The sequence below is a fragment of the Morone saxatilis genome, unplaced genomic scaffold, assembly GCF_004916995.1.
Source record: "Morone saxatilis isolate NCDOM2014 unplaced genomic scaffold, NCSU_SB_2.0 Contig16, whole genome shotgun sequence".
NCBI classification, from domain to species: domain Eukaryota; kingdom Metazoa; phylum Chordata; class Actinopteri; family Moronidae; genus Morone; species Morone saxatilis.
The window spans coordinates 14,965,681-14,989,279 of NW_023339718.1; the positions used below are offsets into that span (position 1 = coordinate 14,965,681).

Genomic DNA, 23,599 nt, shown 5'->3' on the forward strand with positions numbered 1-23,599 from the left:
CATTTTCTTTGATGAATTTGTAGGAGATGCTTAAATGATTCTTTGTTTTCCTCCAGGAACCGATCCTGAAGACACCATACTTGCTGCCTTCAAGCTTTTTGACCCCAATGGGACGGGCTTTGTTAACAAGGATGAGTAAGATACATTTTATTAATTAGATTTCACGTTATTACTATTAGCAGTAACATTACAGTTTTTAGCCTTTCCTTTTACACTTTCTTTTGTTTATCCAGATTTAGACGATTGTTGATGAACCAGGCTGATAAATTCACAGCAGAGGAGGTTTGTGTTTTCTATTTTATATTGACAGACTCAAACTCTTCTTCTCTCAAACTGTTCTTTAAGATAATAATTTTCATCAGGCAAATTGTCACTTCATAAACCTGTAGGTGGATCAGGCTTTTGCTCTGGCTCCTATTGATCCTACTGGCAACATCGACTACAAGTCACTCTGCTACATCATCACCCATGGAGATGAGAAGGAGGAATCCTAACAAGGACTGTAAACCTGTAGTGTAGTCAGGTCATCTAAACATGTCAGTAACTGTTTTTACATTTTACAAAACATCAATGATTGATGAAATCGGATTCATTCAACCTCAACTGTTCAATGGTTATAAATGCTACAGTTCTGTTGGTATTTACAAGTGTCTCAATTGTTTGTATGCTGTTGAGAATAAAGTGTTTGGCTCCTCAAAAGCTTCTTTGCGCATGTTGTTGACAACAAAAACTGTATGTAATACCAAAATGATACCAAAATAAAGAATATGAACATCACACATGAAAAGGTCCTATCCTTGATAATTTAAAAATATAAATTAAGTCTAACACAACTCAAGAAATATGTAACTTGAGTCAGAATCATATCCACACTAGGGACGGTAAGATGTACAGATTTGCATTGGTGCACCAGCATAAAAGTTCTAACATCTTTGCATCTGTAAAAGTGTATTAGTAGAGGCCCCATGCCTTTATTTAGAAACGTGACCAATAATTTTACTAGTTTATTTTATATAAACTAGTAAAAGCTACTACCAATGTGATATATTGTATCATATCACATTGGTAGTAGCTTCATATGTATCTTTAAAGTATCGGATCGCTGGTAATGCATATTGCATTATCCTCAGTGATGGAGATGCACATCCCTAATCCACACACTGTACAGAATGGCTTTAGAAGTAAAGAAATATGAGATAAAGACAAGACATAATTAAGATGTTTGATACCCAACTGGTGATTTTAATATTTTTACTTCAGTTTACAAATATTTGCTATAGTAGTAATTCTTGCTCTACTGTAATTTTTGTTCTGCTTTATATTGATTATTTTATTATATTATTATATTGATGAAACCCTTTCAGTAGAAAGTGGATGAGTTATATGACAACAAACTAAGACAAACACTGTTTTTCTTAGTAAATTGTTTTGTGTTGTAAGATTTTCCACAGACTGCATGTAAAGGCATATAGGACTATTACTAAATATTCTGCAGTATAAGTAAGGTAAAGTAAAGAAGATGTCAGTGGTTCACATTCAAGGAGGCCTCACTGCTGTTCCATTCTTTTGGGACACTGTTGCCGTGGATACGACAACAAACATCTCCATAAACTCCACAGCCACATTTCCTGCTCACACAGCAAACAGCCAGTCAACAACAAGAGGACGAGGAGTGTGTGAAACTCTACAAGGCAAGCTTCACTTTGAGAACATTTGCAACAGCAGAGTTGCATCCAAATGACTGTGTGTTAATGTCTGATTTCTGAAAATTAGTCCTACTGGCAGAGATGCCTATTGCATCTGGAGCTGCAGGCAGAGTGGATGTAAGAGTAGATACAAGCACAAAGAGGAAGACCAAACCTGCCAACAGGAACTGTGACTCCTATCTGCAAAGGTGGGTAGATTACTGCATGTGTAGCTGCAGCAACTGAAGAAAATTCACTTTATTTTGCATCAACTGACAGGTGTAATGCTGTGGCTTTTCAGTACCAGAGAAAATGTCTTACATTATAGGGGTGTCACTGCAGGAAATACAACATTTTAAGAAAGAAATTTGGTAATATCATGTTTCTTTTACAGATAGACACAATAAGATATGCAATTGTGTTACTGTTAGATTGCAGGTATATTCACAAATAATTCAAACATTTGACATGCAAATAAAACAATCTGCTTTTTGTGTTGAATGTTATACTGAATGTTATATTTTGTGGTCACCTCAAATTTGGTTAGCCCAACTGAGGCCAGTGAAGGCTAATGTTATCATGGAGACACTCAATCGCCAGTTTCCCAGTAGCTAATTAAATATACACAAAACTAATGAAGACTAACACCGCTAAACGTAAAATCATAGTCAACTAGAAACACAGTAGTGTGATACCAGATTGTTAGAGTTAGGGATGCTCTGAGTACAGAACCCATATTCCCCCAAGAAGATTTGCCACAGAGCAGCTTTATTGGCTTTTATTGCTGAGAGATAAAAGCAGCTTCATTTAAACGCTGCCTGTCTGAATCAACAGCAACCTGTTTGTCATTTGAACTGTGGAGAGGGAGACACAGATGTGAGGCACTAATCAGGCTCATAAATATTTCACCATACCATCAGTTTCTCCTGGCTGGTTCACTAAAAGGAAGGCAGGAAGTCACATCTTATAGAAAGCTGTGACACACTGCTGGTGTGGTATGCATCATTGTAGATAAATTAGACTCAGCTGAGTTTCTACAGTCATGTGTAAACTTCTTTCCATTGTTAATTTTTGCAGATACCAGGAGCAGAGAAAGAAGAACAAAGGCAACTTGTTGCAGGTGAGTGCTGTCATCAACTAGAGACTCATCAGTGATTGGTTAAGAGGCTGTCTGGCGCAAAGTGGTCATGTGGCTGTCGTTCATCTGATTAAGTTTGTTTCTACTCAGGGCATCACAGATCCAAGTGATCAGGTGAATGACGGTGAGAACACTGACAGTTTGAAACAAAAGAAATATCAGGATTGCATCAACATTCACAGTGAGTGAACTTAAAAAGAAACCTATCTTTAATTTGCTTTTAGGAGCCAAAGAAGGGAACCCACAGGGCAATGGCGGCAGCGAGGATCCCACTTCAGGAAAACCATCCAGTGGAGAGAGATCCAAAAAGTCTCAGCTGTGCGTTCTCCTTTAAGGCCATCACATCTCATGTGGACATTTAATGAACTCGCCTTTCACACTCTACGTTATCATGTATTATTTAAGTGCCAACCCCTTGTGTGTCTTGTGTCCTTGCTTTACCTTTACAGTTGTGAGGAAAAAAGGGATCAAAGGTTGTTACTGTGCAACACTGTGCACGATGTTTCCTTTTTGTAAAGCTAAGGCTATATGTCTATCAGTGTTAAATTCAATAACAGAAGATTGTTCAAACAGGTTATCTTTTAACTGAATTAACTGAACTTTTATTGGTGCTTGTCAGTGTTAATAATGTTGCAGTATAATACTGCAAGATCTAAATTCTTAAAAGCAATATTTAAATGCTTAAATTATCATTATGTCATATGTATTGAATAGTATTTCATGTTGTGTTATAAAACAGTACAACTACCTCCAGGTTCTTGTTGACATTGCACAATTACACCATGGGTATTAAAATTGTAAACTAAAATTTATTTTTTTAAAAACAATGAAAAGCACATAAATGAGTCAAATGACTCAGAGTAGATACATTCGTGAATCCAGTGGCTTTTCTGCAATCACACATTTCATTCAGAGCATTTTCTCAGCATAAACTCAATCAACAGTTGCTATGTTATCTTCAGCAGCAGTAAAAACAGAGACCTTCAGACAGAGTCTCATAAAGTTCAATATTGCACTTCGTGTTTTCTTTGAATCACTGAGACTTTCCTCCTTTTAGCTGTACCTAAGGTTTCACAGTGTGTTTAAGTCCACTTGGCAGTATTTCCTCCCAGGTCCGGCTAATGAGAACATTCTTCAAGCCTGTTTCCTGGTGTATATTCTCCAAAAATGGGGCAGGGATTTGTTCAGCGTCCTGTTTGGGGATCTCATTCACTATTGCTGCTGCTGTCGTCTCCCACCACCATGCTGCTGTACTGCTTCTGCTGCTGCTCTTTAAACGACTCCTTCACCTTTGCTCTCTTCAGGCCTCCATCCCTGCAGACACAGACAGGTGGTGACAGGACTGAACTGAGACTGGAGCTAATCATTTTACTAACGTTACATATGTTCAATGTCAGTGAATACGACAGTCAAGGGACCATTTTATTCTGGTATTTTTCATGTTTGACATGCAGTTAAATATATATATTTTAATCAATTAAGTCAGTTTCTGGGTAAAAAAAAGAAGAAAAATACTACATATACAGAACAATTAAATAACAATCAAGTGAAGAAAGTGAAAAGGTTGAATCTTACCACTGTAGATCTACCAGCCCTCCTCGGTGAGCAATGGCTGACTTAACTCTGTTGGCAAACTGGACAGCATCTTCCCCCTCCTGTCATTTTTGAATAAAAACAAACTCAGTCTACCATGATGTGTGTCTGTGAGTGTACATATACCTGAGGGGTGGGGGTAGCACCCGTGGGCTGTACACGTGGCTTTATGCATACGTGTGCTCATGTGCTTCACACACATGTAATACACACCTGTTGGTGCATAGCTGGCAGGTACCAGACGTTACAGACGAGGGCCCAACTGGTCATCATCCTCAGCAGGTAACTGACCATGCTGTACTTGGAACTGTTCCAGAAAGCATCTCCAAACTTTAGATCATACTAAGAAAAGTTAAAAAATACACAGATGTTCAGTGCAAGTGCGGAACTGTACTTTGAAATATGCAAGCCAGAAATAAATCTGAATGAGGGATGGAGTTTGACCGACAGACAGAACTGAAATACCTTAATGGCTACTGGGTATATTGTTGCTCCAATTTCAAAACTGCCTTTTTTAAACATCATGACAGATGTGTTGTTGACACAGGTTCCTGTGGAAACCAGACATCAGGAGATTAAAGCAGACAGAGTTGTGTGAGGTCTGTCCAAACCCACATAAAATAGTTGCTCATTTGTCTCCGCTCAGTGGCCAGACTGCCATCAGGCACTGAGCTAAAACAACAACACTCGCTGGCTCTTATCTTTGATGAGACAAAGACAAATATAAAACTGGTGTGGATATAGTAACTCTATCTCTCTACATGGTCACACTTACCCTCTGGAAATATCAATATGGGAAGCTTTGTCTTGTCATTCACATGATCCTTCAACCTGGAAGCAGCACAAAGAAGTAATGGAAACCTATAAATATCTACATGCTGCACCTTTGAAGAGTTTTTTTACATTTGGGAGAATACATCAAACATCTGAAACGAGTGTCTGGAGTGAAGATGTTATATTATGAGGTACTGGAATCCAAACTGTGTGAGTCACTGTTCAGTAGCAACTTTCCAAAACATATCTGTTCTTGTTTGGATAATAACAGATAACTCTAGAAGACTTTACTGCCAGGAAAATGCCAACCCCACTCTGTACCGGAGCAGCCACAGAGAGAAAATACAGGCGAGAAAGACGTGCAAAGACAAGCCTGAACAGACATGCTGGAGTTGAGGAGTGGAAAACTGACCTTTTGGTCACCAGGTGGCGATCTTTCATCTCTGCTCTCTCAAACCACACATGAGGACAGGACCTCACCATGGCTCTCTGGATGACTCCCATCAAACCTCCATGTACCTGACCCACCTGACGAACACATGCAGCCAGTTATGAAAAATGTCCCATAGTATCAGTGTGGAAATGTTCAAATGAATTAAGCTGCCTCTGTACCATAGCATAACACCCATCATTGCAGAGAATCACAATGTCGATAGGAGAGGTGTGATTGGCGACACAGATTCCTCCTTTTTTGGGTATATTTTCCCTGTTGTTATGAGACAAAGACATGAAATGAACTCAGTATAAGAAGATATTCCTGATCTTTGTTAGAAAGTTACATAATGAGGAGACTCACTTACCGGTTGTGATAGCGGATGGTGGCAGAGAGTCCTCGAGCACAGATCCTGTAGCACATCACATGGACCCATTCACTGAGCCAGAACTTAATCCTATAAGAAAAACCACACACATGAGCCAACATGCACAAATGAGGAAGAAACCATTTCCATGAGAACAAGTAAGATATTAAATATGCTTAATAAATTATTGGGATGGTTATAGTCTGTAGTCACCTCCAATTTGGAAGTAATCCAACTGCAGATGTTCCTATGACCAACCAGGTGAGGCCAATGCAGGCTAGTGTTATCCTGAAGAAAGTGGAACACATTTATTTTTCAGTTTGACAACAGAAAAAACAAAAGCTCAGAAACATAATAAAATACTGAATAGTTGAACAAAAAGTTTCTTTGTAGGCCAATCTTAAGATACAACTAACTTATAGCCTTCACAAAATACAAAAAGCACAGTCTCATAGCGGGTTTGAATGAACTCATTGGACAAACATTCACATTTTTGGTGCAACAGTAAAGAGTTTAGTTAGACCACAGTTCTGAACCGCCACCCACTGAGGTTTGACTCAACCTATGTCTGGAAGGCAACACTACATTTGTACCAGTTTAACTTTGCAGTAAGCAGACTATTCAGTATTCGTGTACCTGAGAGGGGCGAGGATACAGTATCTCACAAAGATGCCAAGGCCATAGACCAGCGTAAGCTTCAGACTGATGTACTGGAAATCATTGTTGGTGCGAGTCAGTAAGTTCCAAGACACAAGCTCCTCTGAACTGAACCGCTGGGTCACCTACATTTAAAAAATTATTTAAACATTTAAAATGAATTAAAAACAGACCAGTATAACCAGACTACTAAAAGTCTGAAATGCAAAACCAGGGATTGCAATTCACTTATGACCATTTACATAACAAATTGTGTTCTTGTTAATAAAATGAAGTGTACCTCATCCTCTACAATGCTCTCAATTCCTCGCCGGGTGAAATAGAAACAGTCACTAAGTGTAAAATCCCCACCCACTGTTGGTTTGGGGCGACTGCGTCTAAGTTCCTCCAACTCTTTCTCCATAGAGCCATCTTCCCTCTGGATGAGACCTAACACACACACACACACACAGCACAGCACAGCACAGCACAGGACTCGTTATCTTAGTAGTAATCTGGAAGAGAAGTCAGCTTTGCCATATCTTTTAAGATTGTGTTGATAATAGTGTTAGAAGACAAAATGGTTTGAGTCAACAGAAGAAAAAAATAAAGGTTCATTCAGGAATGTGTTTCTTGGAAGGACATTAAATTCTGTACTTAATAAAATAAAAAAAACTAAGATAAATGATCACAGTAAAACACAGCATAGAGTCATCGTGGGACATGCACTTCAGAGGAGAAAGAAAACAGTAACGGCAGCTCTGCGTCATCCAAGGATGTACATGTGTCATTTGGCAGAATAAGCTCATTTCAACATGAAAAACTGTCTTTGATACAGTAAGAGCTCAGATGAGATATTGTATTAGGTTTCTCATTGCAGCAGGGACTTTCCATGAAAATGTACCGTTGCCGACAAAATGTGTCAACAACCCACCTAAAACATGACCTTTCACTTTTTGACCTGTAATACATAATAATAATAATAATAATAATAATAACAGGAGAACTAATGATAGTTGCAGCCTAGTTACACTTTCCACCTAACAGGTCTCAGAACAGTTAAGAGTTGACCTCAGCTCAGACTCCACATTATCTGATAACTCAGAGGACAAAGTCCAAAACCTGGAGTAACAAACCCTGAATTCCTTCAATATTCAATCAAAACTTTCAGCACAATGTCCTCTTTATCTCTGTTGATGAAGCTCTCTCACTTATTGTATTATCGTCCACATTTAAAAATGTAACACTGACATACTTTGGACTTTGTAGAGGCCACATTCTGCTGATATAACTAACATCTTTATGTGTTACAACAGGGGATACCACCCTGTGCAGCTCAGTGACTGATAACAAGTTGAGTAATTGCGTCTTGTGTGATAGGCAGAGTTCCCGGAGCAACTTTACCTCGTTGCCTATTGTAAAAGTTCTCAAGTTAACCGAGTCAAAGTGCCAGACATTGACAGTCCTGTAGTCCAAAATGAAATCCTTAAAGGTCATGGGGCTATCAGAAATTTATCTGTACGCAGAAATTAGAGCATTCTGTACTGCACAGATAAATCAATTACTCTCTCAAAGCTGGGCAATATTATTGCAACATGCTCAGACTTGTAATAAAGTGTCTTATGAAATAGTAGGACACAAACCATTTCACAATAAAGGATATGACAACTTTTCTTAAGAAGAGAGCCTTTACTGGAAACATGTATGTGGATCTATCTACTTCGAACATCCTGTGTCTCTACTCACCGTTCGATGGAGAGGATTTGAGTGTTTCCGTATCAGCGTTTGCCTTCTGTATCTTCAGAGTGGCCCACTGCAGAGGAGGACAGACAGGAGACATTTATGTTCATGTCTCATATCTCTTAAAATATCTGAACAGCACCAAAATAAAGGCACAAACAAATATAAACAACAGTACCTCTAAGGTTTTGACCAGGATGGTCATGTAGGTCTCGGAGATGCCCAGTGAGAATCCAAACATGGCTGGGATCATGATGGTGCTGATAATGAGGTACAGCCAGATCTTCAGGGCCCAAATGGCCCCTGCCCAGAAATCCTCCATCTCCACCTTAGTCCCTGACGTGAACAAGAGCAACCCTGTGGCTCAGAGGTAGTGTAGTCCTGTATGTGTGTGTGTGTGTGTGTGTGTGGGGGGGGTCAACAACATCAAGGTCAACAACAACCATAATGACAAAGAGAGCAAAACAAACAGTCCAGTTAATTTAATCAGGAGCAGAGCCTCAGCAGGTCACAGCACGCTAAACAGACACACAGTGACAGGACGCACAGAAACACTGACGATCACTCTCACATGTGTTCCTGCCAATATAAACAAATCTAGAAATAACCAAACTGAAGCAGGGCTCTTCTGTACGTACACTACAACACTGCATACGCGACTGCATTATTTCTGCTTTCTACAGCTACCAGCAGTATTATTTTCGAGTTAGACGAGATCATCTTACCTGTCAACCTTAAGTCCATGTCCTTTCTACCCTCAGAGTAACTCAAAGGAATGAGCATAGCAAACACGCCCATTTACTAGAACAAAGTTCACGGAGCAGCGCCAAACAGCGCCCCCTGTGGACAGAGAGGGAAGTGCAGACGACAACACTTGCAGCAATTAAATTTTGTTCTAGTTTATGTTCTTCCAAAATGGCTAATTCTTAATACCCCATGATTAAATAATGACCTTAGGAAGACGTCCTTCCAGTACTTTGTACCATATTACCTGTAAATGGAATCAAAAATGGCTGTTGCTGCCCCTAGACTGTGCATCCCCCCTCAGACCAGATCTGCCCCCTCCATTGACTCATTAAGTCCAGGCTTAAAACATACTTTCATTTTCTAGCATCCTGATGTGGCTGATTCTTCTGGTGCCTATGGTGTTTTTTTTTATCTGTATCATATGTGCCGTGTGAATTGATTTTTATTTTCAGTCAGTATTTTGTTTTAACTGTTTCTCTTAGTCTCCTCTACCTGCTCTGGTTTGTACAGCACTTTGGTCACCAATGGTTTCTTTTTTTTTCTTTTTTAAATGTGCATTATAAATAAATTTGATTTGATTTGATTTGGATTACGAAGGACTAAGAAACTTGAAAGTCTCATCCTTTTTCATGATTTTAACTTTTAATTTTTAACCTTAGAGATTATTCTGTGTGGCTGTATTATGTTGAATCTTATCTGCATTGATCTCAATGAGATTCAATTAATAAATTAAGTTTATCATACAAAAGTGCAATAAAATAACACAAATGCTGAGCATGGCAATGGCAATGATATATGTCCACTAGTTTTCCATGAGAGCCATTTTTGAATAAACTCTACCCACTAATGAAGACCACAGGGTATGGCTGAAAGCTCCTGAAAAAGCTCCAGGAAGTAAGTGAACCTTGTGATAAAATGTTTTGGGTTAAAAAAACAATCACAACAACTATTTCTGTACTGAAATTTAGAAAAAACATATTTTTTCCTTTTTTGCAGACATATAATGATTTTCAGTTTTCTCTTGTCCTTTGGGAGCGTCGATCACTGAGTCATCTGCTTAAAATACTGACCTGAAACTGATGCATTTTGGGAAACAGTAACGACTGTCATAAAGTTCCCCAAACCTCTCAGACATGTTACTCACCACAACACAGGGAAGCCTTTATGAGGAATGTGGCCACAAAATCTCTGTGTAAAAGCCTCTCTCTCCCACCTAAGACTAACAAAAGGTCCTGATTATTTTCCAGGTTCATACATTTCACAGTCTGTTGCACATTACTGTAACAGGGGACTTCAGGGGGTCAGTTTGGGTAATGTCTCTGGGAATGATAAGAGCGCGATTCATTCTGGGACTGAACCTCATTCCACCAAAGATGCAAAGAAAACTGGCTGCTTGCCAGTAACATACCAGTGATATATACCATATAATGATACAATTCATGTCCAAAAATCTAACTTCTCATCCAAAAATATGTGATCACTTAGATTTAGTGAGACCGTTGGGAGCAATAAAGTTGTTAATAAATCAGGCAAATTGCCCAGTCCTATGATTTTAGACCAGGAAGACATTCCATGTGCAGCAAAACACTAACAACACGCTATCTGTCCTTTAATGTTAGTTAATGTTAGGGCGTGTTAGTTCCAGTAAGGCAGTGCTTGTTTGTTTTTAAATAGCTATTTTTTTATCTTAAAGCCTCAACACAAAGAGCATACTGCTTATGTTGCATGCTGGGTCCCTTTAGGGGAACACCCCAGTATGGCCCATTAGTCATATATTTGTGTGGAACTGTGGGATATCAGTGGTATCAAGTTATTTTTAGCGGGGCACAACATTTTTCAAAATTATATAGGGTAAGTCAAATTCATGAGAGAACCAACTTTTCCCTGTTTAAAGCCCCCATTATCCAGCAGCCTTATGTAAAGCTGCAGGACTTTGTTTAAAAAAAACTGATAGATAGATAGATAGATACTCAGAGTTAAATGAGTTCGGATAGATGAGTTCACTGCATTGTCTGCCTCTGTGTCTCTGAGACAAAGGAGGAGGGAATGCGTCACGTCTCAGTAGCCATTTAGTGACACATAAATCTACTCCAGGGAAAATATCAGACAACTAAAGAACAGCAGTATTTACTGAGAGGGGCCTTCAGAGGATACGCCTCAGAAAAGCCCTTTACACTGAGCTATAGCATGCTATAGTCCACAGGGACAACCTGGAAATAGTAAATAATGTCCTACTGAGGGCTATTCAACACCACAAACACCAAAAACATCTCTCAGGGATTTCATCTACTTTTATGTAGGAACTCAATCAAGGCTTTAAGTACAGACAATATAAGTGTTAAGAAATTCTTGGCATGCAGTTTTTCTTGAATCCACTACAATCCTAAGCACTGGAATCCAATTCCTGGTTGATACAAAGCGATATGAACTTTGTTGGCAATAAGGCAGAACACGTCTGTATAGAAATCATTGTTCAAAAGCTGCAGCGGCAATAGTATGGAAAGAACAAATATTTGTCATTTTAAGTCAAATTAGCTAAAGAATGTATGTGTTTGCACAGAATGTGAGTCTATTGTTTGACCTTTAGACACACCTTTAGTATGCAGAAGAAAAAAAAATATTACTAATGCCCATATTGTACACCTTTTACCCTTTCTCTTGTTCACAAGTCTACTACACCTTCCCTTATGCTTCTCTATTAGACCATGGAGCACTAAAAGGTATGGGTAGGCTGTAGACATAGCCTACATTAGGACTGAAGGAGTGCTTACTGCTTATGTTGTGAATACTCTGATTAGTGGACTAATATGAATATTTTGATTCTTTTACAGTTATATAATTGATGTAGGTAGTACAACAATGAATTATTCCTCCTTTTTTGCATCCATTAAGTTTTAAGCTTCACCCTAAATGTCCCACCTCATTTGTTCAAGCGTCTTCTGGGAGGAGCAGTAAATTGTCTTGCATTAATGATGGTGTAGTGGAGTTAATGACAAGTCTCGACACAGGACAGCTGGTTTATTCAAATCAATGAAGCTCTGAAGCAGCGATCGTGCTCTGCTCCCCCTCGCTCCTCGCAAGGAAAGTAGACACTGGCCCAAAGAACACTCCTCCTCCCCTCCTTCCTCCGCAGAGCCGGAGCTTTCCCCCTCTTTAAACCATGATCTTGCTCCCAGTCTTGCTCGGTGCATGTTTCCCTTCGTGAGGGCAGATTTCTGAGCTTGTTCATGACATGACACAGTGCAGCGCAGGATCGAAGTGGTCGCCTCTAACGCCACTGGAACCCCAGTGCCCCGGACTCTTTTGCAGCGCTTTGAGTTTGGTTACATGAAATATGCGATGTTCGCAGGAGAGCCCGGTTCTTTTTCTGCTGCACTTTGTTTTCATTTTGGCAGCTGGCCACGGAGAGCTCTCCGACACTGGCAGACTCCTCTCCCTCTTTGCAGAGCAAGGTCAGTGTGGTGCAGTTATAGTAGAGAGGTTGTATTTCTGTGCACGTTCTGAATTGCATGACTAAAAAAGTTTGTATTGTTGAGTACATATCAGTTAAGGTATGCACTAAAGGTAAAAAAACATTATTATCAATATTTCACAACTGTATAGAGACCATTCTGGTGTTTTAATCAACTCTTTCCTGCAGGTCAGTTGTCCCAGTCAGATCTGTCCATCGTCCACCCAGTGAAAACCACTGCTGATGGAGAGGTCATCTCCCACTCTCTGTCTCACCACTTCAAGGGTGGGCGAGTCAGGCGTGACCTGCAACCCCTTGGTGTGGAGGGACAGGTTTACTACAGGGTCAACTACAAGGGTCGTGCTTTAATGTTCAATTTGACTGCAAACAATCAGCTGGTCTCAAGTGACTACATCCTGGAGAGGAGGTACGGCAGTGCCAACAGGACAGAGCATCGTCCCCCTGAGAGGAACTCCTGCCACCTCCTTGGCACAGTGGCAGCATCTGATGTGCGAGGAACTGCTGCCATCAGCACCTGTAAAGGACTGGTAAGGAGTCACCTTACATACATAAGAGGGCAAAAATGTAAATTTTAACTTCTGTCTCATTCATCAAACTGAATCCTCAGCCTTTATGCAGCATCTTCCTCCCCAAATCTGTACTGAAGGAATATCTCTGTGAGAAATCTAGTTGCTTTGGGCAGGAAGGTTTCTTTTTAATACACATGAGAAAAAGGGGCATCACTCTGGGGAAGCTGGTATGTGTTGTAGGCAGTCATGGGCTGTTAAGCAAACCCTTCCATCTGACAGTGCCCTGTGTGTTAGTTTGCCCTTCAAAGACTTCCTGACACTATTTGCAGAACGACTGTGCTGCAGACCCGCTGACGACTGCTACTTCTCAGCCAACCATGAGACACTTTCTGTCTTCTTTGTGTCTCAGATGTTTTCCTCTATACTTTTCACCTCATTCATTCATTCATTCACATCACTGTCTGCTCCTGCAGGAACTCTTTGCAACCCCCACCCTTGGACGTGCAGGGTTACTTTGTTCTACGCTGAGAGAGAGCTACAGTAATAGATTTTGGCACAATTTTATAGACTGGAACAATACGATTTGACAGATGAAGAGACAGGAAATAGGGTCATACTTAGAATTTGTGCTTTTTTTTATTACTTCTGCTGAAGTGTTTCTAATAAAATAAGTAGTTCAACTACAAAGGAGAGAAGACAGCTGGATAGCAGAAAGACTGAGGAATTTTAATTATGAAAAAAAATATGCACCATATGAACATTTCTGGAGAAATTCATGGTGTACTTATAGCTGAGAATTTGAGTTTTAAGGCCTTTATTCACCACAAAATACACTCTTTAGCATTTTGCAATACTAATTCATTCATTCCTTTACCAACAACATTTTGAAACAACCAAATAGGAAGAGGATGTGGAAAAGTAAAAAAGTTTCTGGCTCTGAAATAATGGGATGTTTCAGTCTGAGTCATGAACAATGTTTCGGTGCTCGTGTTTGATTGTGTGACAGCAGGAATGCCTCTCCTGCAGGGTCTTGCCTCTTGCCTCTTTGTTATGTTTGTGTGGGTTGCACTGCGTCTTCCTGCCAAATCTTGTAAATGCACTTCATTACTACGTCACTCTAAATTCCAATTATCTACAACCTACCGCATTAGGAGGAGTTTCTCCTGCAGCCCAAAATGCTCCAGTTTGTCCCTTCTCTCCAACCTACCAGGGAAACCACTATGATCTATTACACTGATTTTCTGTTTTGTGGAAGGTTTATAGCAGCTAAAACCACAGAGAGACCACTAAACAGATGTGGGAAGGAAATCCTGCCAGCTGCTTTGGAGGTCATTTACCCTCAGGAGACAGATAGAGATGGATTGCTTCAACATATAAATTCATGATAATCATTGTTTTATGTTGCTCAAGAATTAAGTTACTAAACAAACAGAAACACAGCAAAAAAAATATGGAACAACAAAGGCATTTCAAATATTTACGACTGATTCATAAGGGATAGGAGGGCAGTTTTCAAAAAAGAAATAACGGCTTCCTGATTGTCTAATGTTAACTGTTGTCAGTACTGTATTGTAATCTACTAAAGCACTCAAATTAGGGCTGCATTATTTTCATTGTCATCTTGAGTAATTGATCAGAAAATGGCGTAAGAGGCCCATCACAATTCCCAAAACCCACAGGGTCGTCTTTAAATTGATTGCTCCAACTAACAGTCCACAACACAAAGATATGCAATTTACTATTATATAAGACAAAGAAAGGCAACAGATCATTTGAGAAGCTGGAACCTGAGATTTTGGCATTTTGTCAAATAATTGAAAGCATTACTAATTAATTAAAAATTTTGACAATGAAATGTCTGTCCATATAGTAACATATTAATCGACTAATTGTTTTAGCGCTTACTCAAATTATTGCTTCTCAAAAACACAGACAATAAGGTTAAGATTGATTCCAGTAGTGCTAACCAAAATTATGCTTGTGCCAGCAGTGTCACAATTAATCAGCTCTTTCCTTTGTTGGTGAAGCAAATCATAAGTATATATCGATATGTTTGCACAGCAGACATCACCAGGAAATAGCTGCATACCTGGCCTGAGCTATAGTTGTAGGCAGGTGAGATGGTTGCCGCAACCTCATCATCATGGCTGAACAAAATCAATCCTGGCACTGAGCAGGACTTTTAAATGCCATAAAAGCCATAATATGGTTCCTATTATTCCGTACAACTCTGTGTGTCATTTTAAACTCCCACTTCTGCTCAGAAAATCAAGCAACATTTGCTTAAACTAATAGAGCCTTGCTGCAGTGAGCTATATTTACTTTGCAGGTGATTACGCCTTTATAAAAGTTCAGGTCACACTTCACCTTTACTATCTACTGTACATGTGAATCCACGAGGAGCAGAGTAATCGGGTGGAGGTTGCTGTTTCTGTGGGAAAACATTCAATTCAAGAAAAGCCGAAGCTTTCTTAGTGGAGTCTTTGTTAATCCCTGAGGCACAACACAAAGCAAGAACATGCAAGTTCAGACCGATTATATCAACATTTTCCTCACTTAAATGGATGTTTCTTAGCACTGTGCAGATGAAAAATTATAATATATTTGACCTCTGAGAAGGAAATTAGCTCACAGGCAGAATTATCCTGTGAAGTAAAAAAACAAAAACCTGAGGGCAAGTAAGTGCAGTGAAACCTGTAATCATTGAGAAACAGTTTAAGTTCTAAGAATAAATGCAAGTTGAAAATAGTCGTGATTAATCATATTGCAGTAATGAGCACCATCCGCCCCCACCTCTCCTTGTGTCCCACTAATCACTGCTGAGGCCACAGGCTGTGTAACAGCAGAGACTTTATTCCAGACCCAATTGGCCAGCACTACAAAACCCACAGAAGCAGGAAACAGAAGTAAAGCAGTTCCACATGGCCGATGTATTTAGAACATAGACCTGTGTTATGGTAACCTCCCCTGGCTCTGGCACCTCACACCCAAACATGCTTCCTCTAGGTCAGAGGAGGGGGATTAATGGAAAGGAGGAGGAGAAGGGCAGGAGGTGGCAGAGGGAGAAGAGGTGGCGAAAGTGCAAAGTGAACTCCAGTGCAACGCTGTTTCAGCTGGCAGAGTGTTCAGGATTTAGAGCAAAAACTGTTCCAGAATAATCCCTGATTTCTGTTCAAACGCAATACAAAGTCCTAGTTGGTATCCTTTCAAGCTGTCTTTGTTTGTTGAGCACAGACATCACACAAGATCTGTACATGGTAATTTGAGGATCACAAGTAACACCATAACCACACTGTACAAGCAAAACCTTGCTGGCTGTGTTGCACAGTAGGACTGCATGTGGTTTGTAGATAATACAGATCATGCAGAGCAATGGTCTGAATGTTTGGATGGGCCTCTCTGAAGCATTCCTTCCTGGTTGATCTCCACCACCTGTTTTTTTTCTGCTGGGACTTAGAAGCTTAACATTAAGGAAAACATATAAGACATGACAAGGATGCATGATAACAGAGAATAAAATTTCAAGACAAAATTGTGTTTTGTCTTGCAGTGAGATGATGCAGGCGCAAAAAACAAGTCTTAATCTGGTTGAATGTTAATCCTGTCAAATAGGTTGAGAACAACCGTGGAATCAGCTGAGTGTGTTCTGCACAGGGCCACTGGGAAGCTTTCCCAGCTGACTGTAGACATATCAGCCTGCATGCTTTGTGGATGAGTCTACCACAGCTCAGGGACCCCTGGCTGAAGGCCACACTCTGAGTCAGTGGAAAACCCTTTGTCAATACTTTATTTAATTTGAGTCTGGAAGAAAAATATCCAAACCTCAGACATATACAGAGGATTTTTGTTTATCACTTGCAACATCATTGTTGTTCTTCTGGTGGTTTCACATGGAAAAGCAAGCCTGAACAGCTTAGTTGTGTCGTACAAAGTTTCTGTCCCAGTTTGTGGACATTCAATCTTATTTTACGAGGTTCAGTGTAACAGGTGGAGTAATACTGTCTTTCCAAAGGGAGCGCTCCTCTGGAATTGTACTTTCTGAACTCCCTGAGTGGAGAAATTGGATACCCAATCAGAGTGCTGCAGGCTGTTGAATGAATGCGGTTGAAACACATGTAAGGATGACCCAGAAAGCTGAACAGTGTGTAACTGCAGCAAACAGCGGGGTAGACCCTTGGAACCACAACTGGCCAAACTGTAAGCACTGCATGGCCTAATTTTTTACATCTGCCTTTGGCTCCTCAAACACCAAGAAGAGAGCCAAGACTCAGATGCAGCAATGTTTTCTCTTGGCCTTGTTTGACTTAGTACATGAGTATGTGAAGTGTTTTTATTCCAATTGTGTATTATGTCCAGGCTGTGTTTATGTGTACATGAGCATGTAAAAATTACTGCTACTGAAAAAGAAATCCAAATTATTTTACTCAGTTGTACTTATTCCATCCGTCTAGCTCTTGAATTACACATCCTGCTCTCATTCTGTCTTCTGCAAGTTGGTTTAGGAGGCGAGGGAGGGGTTCACATCGGAACAGTCTGGGCTTGTTTGGGCTCAGCTTGACACAAAACCCACACACACACTTTTTACACACACACAATCACCCTAATGAAAAGAGCTTGCAAACAGTGAGCTTTAGGCAGAACATTCATAATGCGTGTGTTTACAAGGAAAAGTCAAGAGATGTGACAGAAGCCTCTTTTGTGTGTTTGCATGCATGTATGTTTTCATGTAGGTCTGTTTGTGTGTGGGGGCGTGTTCCTATGTACTTGTCTATGTGTGTGTTCACCAGCAGACCTCACCAATCAGCAAGTACATAGTCTGCACCAGTAAGAACATGCATGGCATACCTCAGGAAAAAGTCTAAGAGAATGTGCCTGAGGGGTGGAGAAAGGTTCATATTAAGATCTGTTGACTAATGATAGAAATTACTGTGGAATGACCTTTTCAGCAGGCTTCTCAAGAGAAAGTCCAACCTCTCACCTTTTAAGTGTGGGAATTATTGAAACAATAACATTTTTGGTGATTTGTTGTTGCACTCATAAATGTTATAACACAAAAACATGCTAGTTACTATGCTGTTTTAGTCACAGTCTGAGAATGCATGACATTACAAAAGAGACTTAAAGCTGCATTAGGCGAGATTTGGGGATAAAAAAATAATCTTTTAAATCTTAATTACAATTTGGAGCTGTGACTGAGTAGAATGCCATCTTCTTGGGTGTCTTTTAAATGTACAGAAAGTAAAAGATTTAAACTTAAAGACTGAATCATTTCTACTCAATGCATATTCATCTATGTATTTTTACTTTTCCTTAGAGAGGCTTCTTCTCCCTGCCAGAGGGACACTATTTTATCGAGCCTGTCCAGAAATCTCCTGATGATCCTGCAGGGACTCTAGAGCCACACGTTGTCTATCCACGAGTTACTACAGAAAGCCACAGAAGAAAACGCAGTCCTGAGTCCAAAGAAACACCCAGTCCCTGTGGAGTTCAAGGTGTGTGTCTGAATGTGTATGTGTGTGATACTGCAGATGTTTCTGTAGTTGTACAGAAGCAAGTGTTTTTCTGTGTCAAGCAAGGATAAGCCACAAGTGTACTACAAGTGATGTCTTCCATTATCCATGCTGTAGATGCTCCAAACGACACTTTCCAGGTGGAGAGGGAGAGGGAAGAATGGGAGAGGGAGCAGCAGAGGGGGGAGGATCAGACTCAGTCTCGCTCGCAACGCTCAGTCAGCAGAGAGCGGTGGGTGGAGACCATGGTGGTGGCCGACTCCAAACTCATAGAATACCACGGCAGCGATAATGTGGAGTCCTACATCTTCACCATCATGAACATGGTGGGGAGTTAGAATTAACTTTTGATTTTAGAGATTTGCACTCTAAGTTCATGCATAGATGTTTAGTAATGATATCTATGTTGACAGGTGGCTGGGATCTTTCATGATGCCAGTATTGGGAATGCCATCCACGTCATCTTGGTTCGCCTCATTCTACTACAGGGGGAAGAGGTAACACTTTCCTGAAAACATTTCTCAAAAAACTTATGATGTGATTTTTGCTTTGCACATACTAAGGTTGGAGTACAAAAAGAGCATGCCCATTAATGAAGCATTGCTCACCAAGGTTGTCAGGAGGTGAAGTAAACTGTGAAATTAACCTTCATTTGGTTGCCTGATTGAACATTAATTTATGTCAGATTTCCACATGTGGCTGTGTGAAACAATATTCAACAAGAATCTGGAGCACTGACCATGAAAACTATCAAAATCTTGTCTGATCACACGGGAAACCTTATTTAGAGAACATTTTTCGGCTTCCTTTGAAAGTATTATAATTTTGTAATAAACATCTGCATAGAAAGAAAAGGCAAACTGAACTCATATCCATTGTGGCCCTGCTGCAACTGTGCTCACACTGAAGTTGATGAAAACACAACTCTACGGGTTACTGCTCTGTAACTTATTGCTCTCTAAATTCCCAGTGAAAGTATTTCTACATTTTTCTTCACGGTAAAAAATGCTCTCAAGCTGTTCTTGAATGTAAAAATCCAAATGATGCCAAATATGTGCAGGATGATGTTTCTAACTTTACTGTTTGTTGCAGAAAGGGTTGAAGATAGTTCACCATGCAGACACCACTCTGGCCAGTTTCTGTGCTTGGCAGAAAAACCTTAATCCTCAAAGTGACACGCACCCAGCTCATCACGACCTGGCTGTCTTGGTCACCAGGCAAGTGACACATACAAATGCATTTCAGATAACTTAAATTTAATTGATGAATTATATCCTCTGATGCTAGGCCATCATATGTTGGAAATATGGAATGCACACACATAATTTGCCTGTGTCCCACCCCCAGGAAAGACATCTGTGCTGGAATGAACCAGCCTTGTGAGACCCTGGGTCTGTCTCACCTGTCTGGGATGTGTCAACCACACCGCAGCTGCAACATCAATGAGGATTCAGGACTACCTGTCGCCTTCACTGTTGCTCATGAGATGGGCCACAGGTGTGTGTGTGTGTGTGTGTGTGTGGATTTGTAATTGTAGTGAAACCCTGAATAATGGGATATCATAACAATGGGCCATATGACAAAGAAAGCATCTTGTTCCCATGATCGGTAACTGTAGCGGAATATGCAGTTGTGTCAGTGAATCTCCTAGCATCAGCCCATTAGTGAATTGGCTGTATGCGAATAATGGCTAGTATCTAGTATCTGGATATAAAAAACAACTGATACCTGAGGAGATTGTCTAACTGGTGTACATTTAGTAGTGCCAGAGAAGTTTTGGATTTGGATTACTGTGAAACAGGAAATCACATTTTCTTAAATATCATCATTGTCAGTGTCAGTTCATTCAGAAGACACCAGTTTATGAACATAGTCTCGCTGATAAAATGAGAGTTGATTAAGACTGTAGGACTGAATTGGATGAAGGGAAGAGTACAGGAGTAGTAGTAACAAGAAAATATATGAAAAAGCCAAGAGGTAGAAGTACTGATGGAACTTTCTTTAACCTAAACACCAAAACTGATATAATTCATAAACAATGTGCAAATCCTCAAGTATCCTGTTTGAACAAGACTTGAATGTACTTTACTGCTTTGTACTACAGGAACAATGTAAGACATGCACTAACAAAAGTCATGAAATGACTCTGGACCGATTTCAAATTTGGAAGCAGATGTATTACTTGGATGTATTACAACATTACTGTGGAAATCTATTGAGATTAGTAAATTGTTTGTTCAGAGGTGCAGTCTAAGAGCTGAAGGCGTCCAACATGGCTGCCAGACCATTAAGACTATGTATTTGTATAAAGCATTTCTTTGTGTAATTATAATATCATAATTGGTCATGTTGTTTGTGTTTGAACACAGCTTTGGGATACATCATGACGGCCAGGGTAATGACTGTGAGCTAGAGGGGAGGCACCCGTTCATCATGTCCAGACAGCTGATGTATGACAGCTCGCCTCTCACTTGGTCTTCCTGCTCCAAAGAATACATCACACGCTTCCTCGAGTAAGGCTGAAGTTATACTTTTTGAAAACAGAAATGAAGACATGAAATCATTATATATTAACATGATTCACTCAGGTTTAATACTGTCTTTGTTTTTGTGAATTGCCAAAGTTGTGAAATCGGGGTGAAAATGGGAGGAATTCCTGGATGCAGATAAAGTGGATATGCTGGTGCAGATTTAAACGGAGGCGGTGAAAAAGATAAAAAAGAACGCAGTGGGTGTGGTGTGTATTGGAACAAAGCTTATACAAACATTGATGTGTAGCAAACCATGCCGAACCAGGGTTTTAAAAGAGCAACAAAGAACATGGGTGTAAAAATGCTGAACAAGCACAATTCATTTGAAGCCAGAAAATCCAGCAAATTGCAAAAAAAAGCAAGAGGAGCCTAAAGGAACATCAGAGGGCGGTCACACCCTGTTGACTTTGACTCTCATTATTTTTCTGTTGGAAACGGTGTCAATGACAAATTGAAGTATTACAGCATATTCAAAGAAAAGAATTAAAGATCCCCTCCAGACATCTTTTAGGACATATATACAAATATTGCTCAGAACAATAATTCTCAGTGTACGTGCACTGGTGGCTTAGAGTTTCTACATCACACTTGTATAAGTTGCAAATTGTACCAGGATTGACAAACTATTATTATTATTATTATTATTATATCATTTATATAATATATTATTGTGATAATGAAAAATCTGATTTTCAGTGAACAGAGAGAAACTTTCCACTTTAAGCAGACGAATGTGAAAACATCCTTCTAGTGTCAAACTCTGCACATACATCATTCCATTCTGCACAGTGAAGATCAATAATCAATCATTTTTGTTGAATTCTCTCAGATTCTCATCACCCTATTTAATATGACACTCAACTAAGAGACTGCAAAGTGCAGTATGAGTGCAAATGGTGGGTAAATGGGGAATGACTGGCATGTTGATATGGCACAAATTTTAGTACATTTTTTAAAATGTTGCTAAATGTTCAAAGCACGCTATTAGCCACAAGCAAGGATTTGTCTCAAACCAACTCCTCCCTGCTGAAGTCTTATTCTGTTTCAAGTTAGGTGTCTCAACTTTCAAAAGGTCACACATTCTCTATCATATCTTTGTGTGTCTGTCTTAGTCGTGGCTGGGGTTTCTGTCTGGATGACCGTCCTTCAAAAAGGGACCTAACCACCCCACTGGCTCGCCTCGGCGTCCGCTACACCACACACCACCAGTGCCAGCTCCAGTACGGCCCAAATGCAACCTTCTGCCATGAGGTTGATGTGAGTATTGTGCACCAATTGTAAAACTGAATGTCAGAAATATTAATATTATTATATGAGAAAATTTCCACTTTCTCATTTTGTTTGGATTACATCTCTCTTTCAGAACGTTTGCCAGATTCTTTGGTGTTCAGTGAACGGCTCCTGTCGCTCCAAACTGGACTCACCTATCGACGGCACTCGCTGTGGACCAGAGAAGGTGGGTGTTGCCGGTTGCTTTGTCTTGTTAGGGTTTGGATTTCATTAGCCTCGGGATGGAGATGGTTGGCTCCAAGAATACAAGGGTGGTACAGGCGCAGAACCTTGAGTAATAAATGTGTCATATTACTAATGTTATTTGACTGATCTTACTACCATTTTCTCCTTTAGTGGTGTATTTCAGGAGAGTGTGTGATTGTGGGTAAACTCCCAGAGACTGTGAATGGAGGCTGGGGACAGTGGAGTACGTGGTCTTACTGCTCCAGGACCTGTGGAACAGGAGTTCAGTCAGCAGAGAGGGAATGTAACAATCCGAAGTAAGAGCTGTTTCTAGGTCTGCCTCCATTATGAAGCAAATTTTGAACATTCCTCCTTTCTTTTTGTAATTAAATCTGTCTTGCAGTTTATTGACATGTCTTCCACAACAGATGACATCCTGATCACATGGTTGATTCAAAGTGTGCACCTGTTTTCCACAGACCAGAGTTCGGGGGCAGGTACTGCACCGGGGAAAGGAAGCGTTATCGGACCTGCAACACAAAACCCTGTCAGAATAATAAACCGACCTTTCGAGAGATGCTGTGCAGTGAGTTTGACACTGTGCCCTACCATAATGAGCTCTACCAGTGGATTCCTGTGGCTAACCCATGTAAGTAGCCAAAGCCTCAAGTATACAATTAGATACTACACATACAGACAGACACACACGTCCTACTAGTGCTTTTTGTGCACTTCCCCTTTTCCTATCAAAGATCTGTAGCTGCGGTTGTATATGTTACCCAACAGGGGGCAGCATTTACACTGGAAAACCCTCAGTGATGCAGCTATCCTATCAATTATGTACAAGTATGTAAGCAAGGGTATACAGGGTTTCAGTGCTGTTCAGTGAAGTCTTTTTGTGGAATTTTCCGTACACAAATCACTTTTTATAGCCATAAGACTCAATTGCTCTCAAATTTTGAGATTTGGTGGACTTCAAAACTGCACAATTATTTTTTATTTTTTATTT

The 23,599-nt window shown here is 40.1% G+C and overlaps 3 protein-coding genes and 1 long non-coding RNA gene across 5 annotated transcripts in view; 3 read left to right on the forward strand and 1 right to left on the reverse strand.

Annotated features, from left to right (window-relative positions):
* Positions 1 to 494, forward strand: part of myl7 (myosin, light chain 7, regulatory) — a 1,379-nt gene extending 885 nt beyond the window's left edge. The window contains exons 4-6 of the mRNA XM_035658646.1: positions 57 to 135; positions 234 to 282; positions 390 to 494. Coding sequence (XP_035514539.1) covers positions 57 to 135; positions 234 to 282; positions 390 to 494 — 233 coding nt within the window. The remainder of the gene's footprint in view (positions 1 to 56; positions 136 to 233; positions 283 to 389) is intronic.
* A 1,163-nt stretch (positions 495 to 1,657) lies between these two features.
* Positions 1,658 to 3,563, forward strand: LOC118326081. Its single transcript, XR_004796620.1, has 3 exons — positions 1,658 to 1,894; positions 2,763 to 2,947; positions 3,048 to 3,563. It is a non-coding gene; the product is annotated as an uncharacterized LOC118326081 (long non-coding RNA).
* A 49-nt stretch (positions 3,564 to 3,612) lies between these two features.
* On the reverse strand, positions 3,613 to 9,199 carry agpat9l (1-acylglycerol-3-phosphate O-acyltransferase 9, like). Of its 2 annotated transcripts, none has more exons than XM_035658985.1 (14): positions 9,092 to 9,199; positions 8,545 to 8,747; positions 8,373 to 8,439; positions 6,928 to 7,076; positions 6,627 to 6,772; positions 6,204 to 6,278; positions 5,991 to 6,080; positions 5,803 to 5,896; positions 5,603 to 5,718; positions 5,192 to 5,247; positions 4,882 to 4,967; positions 4,630 to 4,758; positions 4,399 to 4,478; positions 3,613 to 4,137 (listed from the first exon to the last, which is right to left on the reverse strand). In XM_035658985.1, the coding sequence occupies exons 2-14, from the start codon at positions 8,686 to 8,688 to the stop codon at positions 4,029 to 4,031; spliced, it is 1,341 nt and encodes a 446-aa protein (XP_035514878.1). In that variant the 5' UTR covers positions 8,689 to 8,747; positions 9,092 to 9,199; the 3' UTR covers positions 3,613 to 4,028. The 2 variants fall into 2 exon arrangements, with proteins under 2 accessions (XP_035514878.1, XP_035514877.1); XM_035658984.1 differs by having other exon boundaries at positions 8,545 to 8,702; positions 9,092 to 9,198.
* Positions 9,200 to 12,150: 2,951 nt separating this feature from the next.
* The window catches only part of adamts12 (ADAM metallopeptidase with thrombospondin type 1 motif, 12), a gene marked incomplete in the record, with an annotated part of 18,426 nt that continues 6,977 nt past the window's right edge, over positions 12,151 to 23,599 (forward strand). Inside the window, 12 exon segments of the mRNA XM_035658611.1 lie at positions 12,151 to 12,565; positions 12,754 to 13,112; positions 18,409 to 18,586; positions 18,722 to 18,930; positions 19,018 to 19,101; positions 19,697 to 19,821; positions 19,952 to 20,101; positions 20,974 to 21,117; positions 22,248 to 22,392; positions 22,499 to 22,591; positions 22,762 to 22,907; positions 23,070 to 23,239. Of these exon segments, the coding sequence (XP_035514504.1) occupies positions 12,448 to 12,565; positions 12,754 to 13,112; positions 18,409 to 18,586; positions 18,722 to 18,930; positions 19,018 to 19,101; positions 19,697 to 19,821; positions 19,952 to 20,101; positions 20,974 to 21,117; positions 22,248 to 22,392; positions 22,499 to 22,591; positions 22,762 to 22,907; positions 23,070 to 23,239 (1,921 nt within the window).

Coding starts and splice junctions, on each gene's coding strand:
- agpat9l (XM_035658984.1), bottom strand. CDS start 9,164: ATGGGCGTGTTTGCTATGCTCATTCCTTTGAGTTACTCTGAGGGTAGA. Junction 5,897..5,990: donor ACCATCCGCTATCACAACCG/GTAAGTGAGTCT, acceptor TCATAACAACAG/GGAAAATATACCCAAAAAAG. Junction 4,759..4,881: donor TATACCCAGTAGCCATTAAG/GTATTTCAGTTC, acceptor AACTTTTCTTAG/TATGATCTAAAGTTTGGAGA.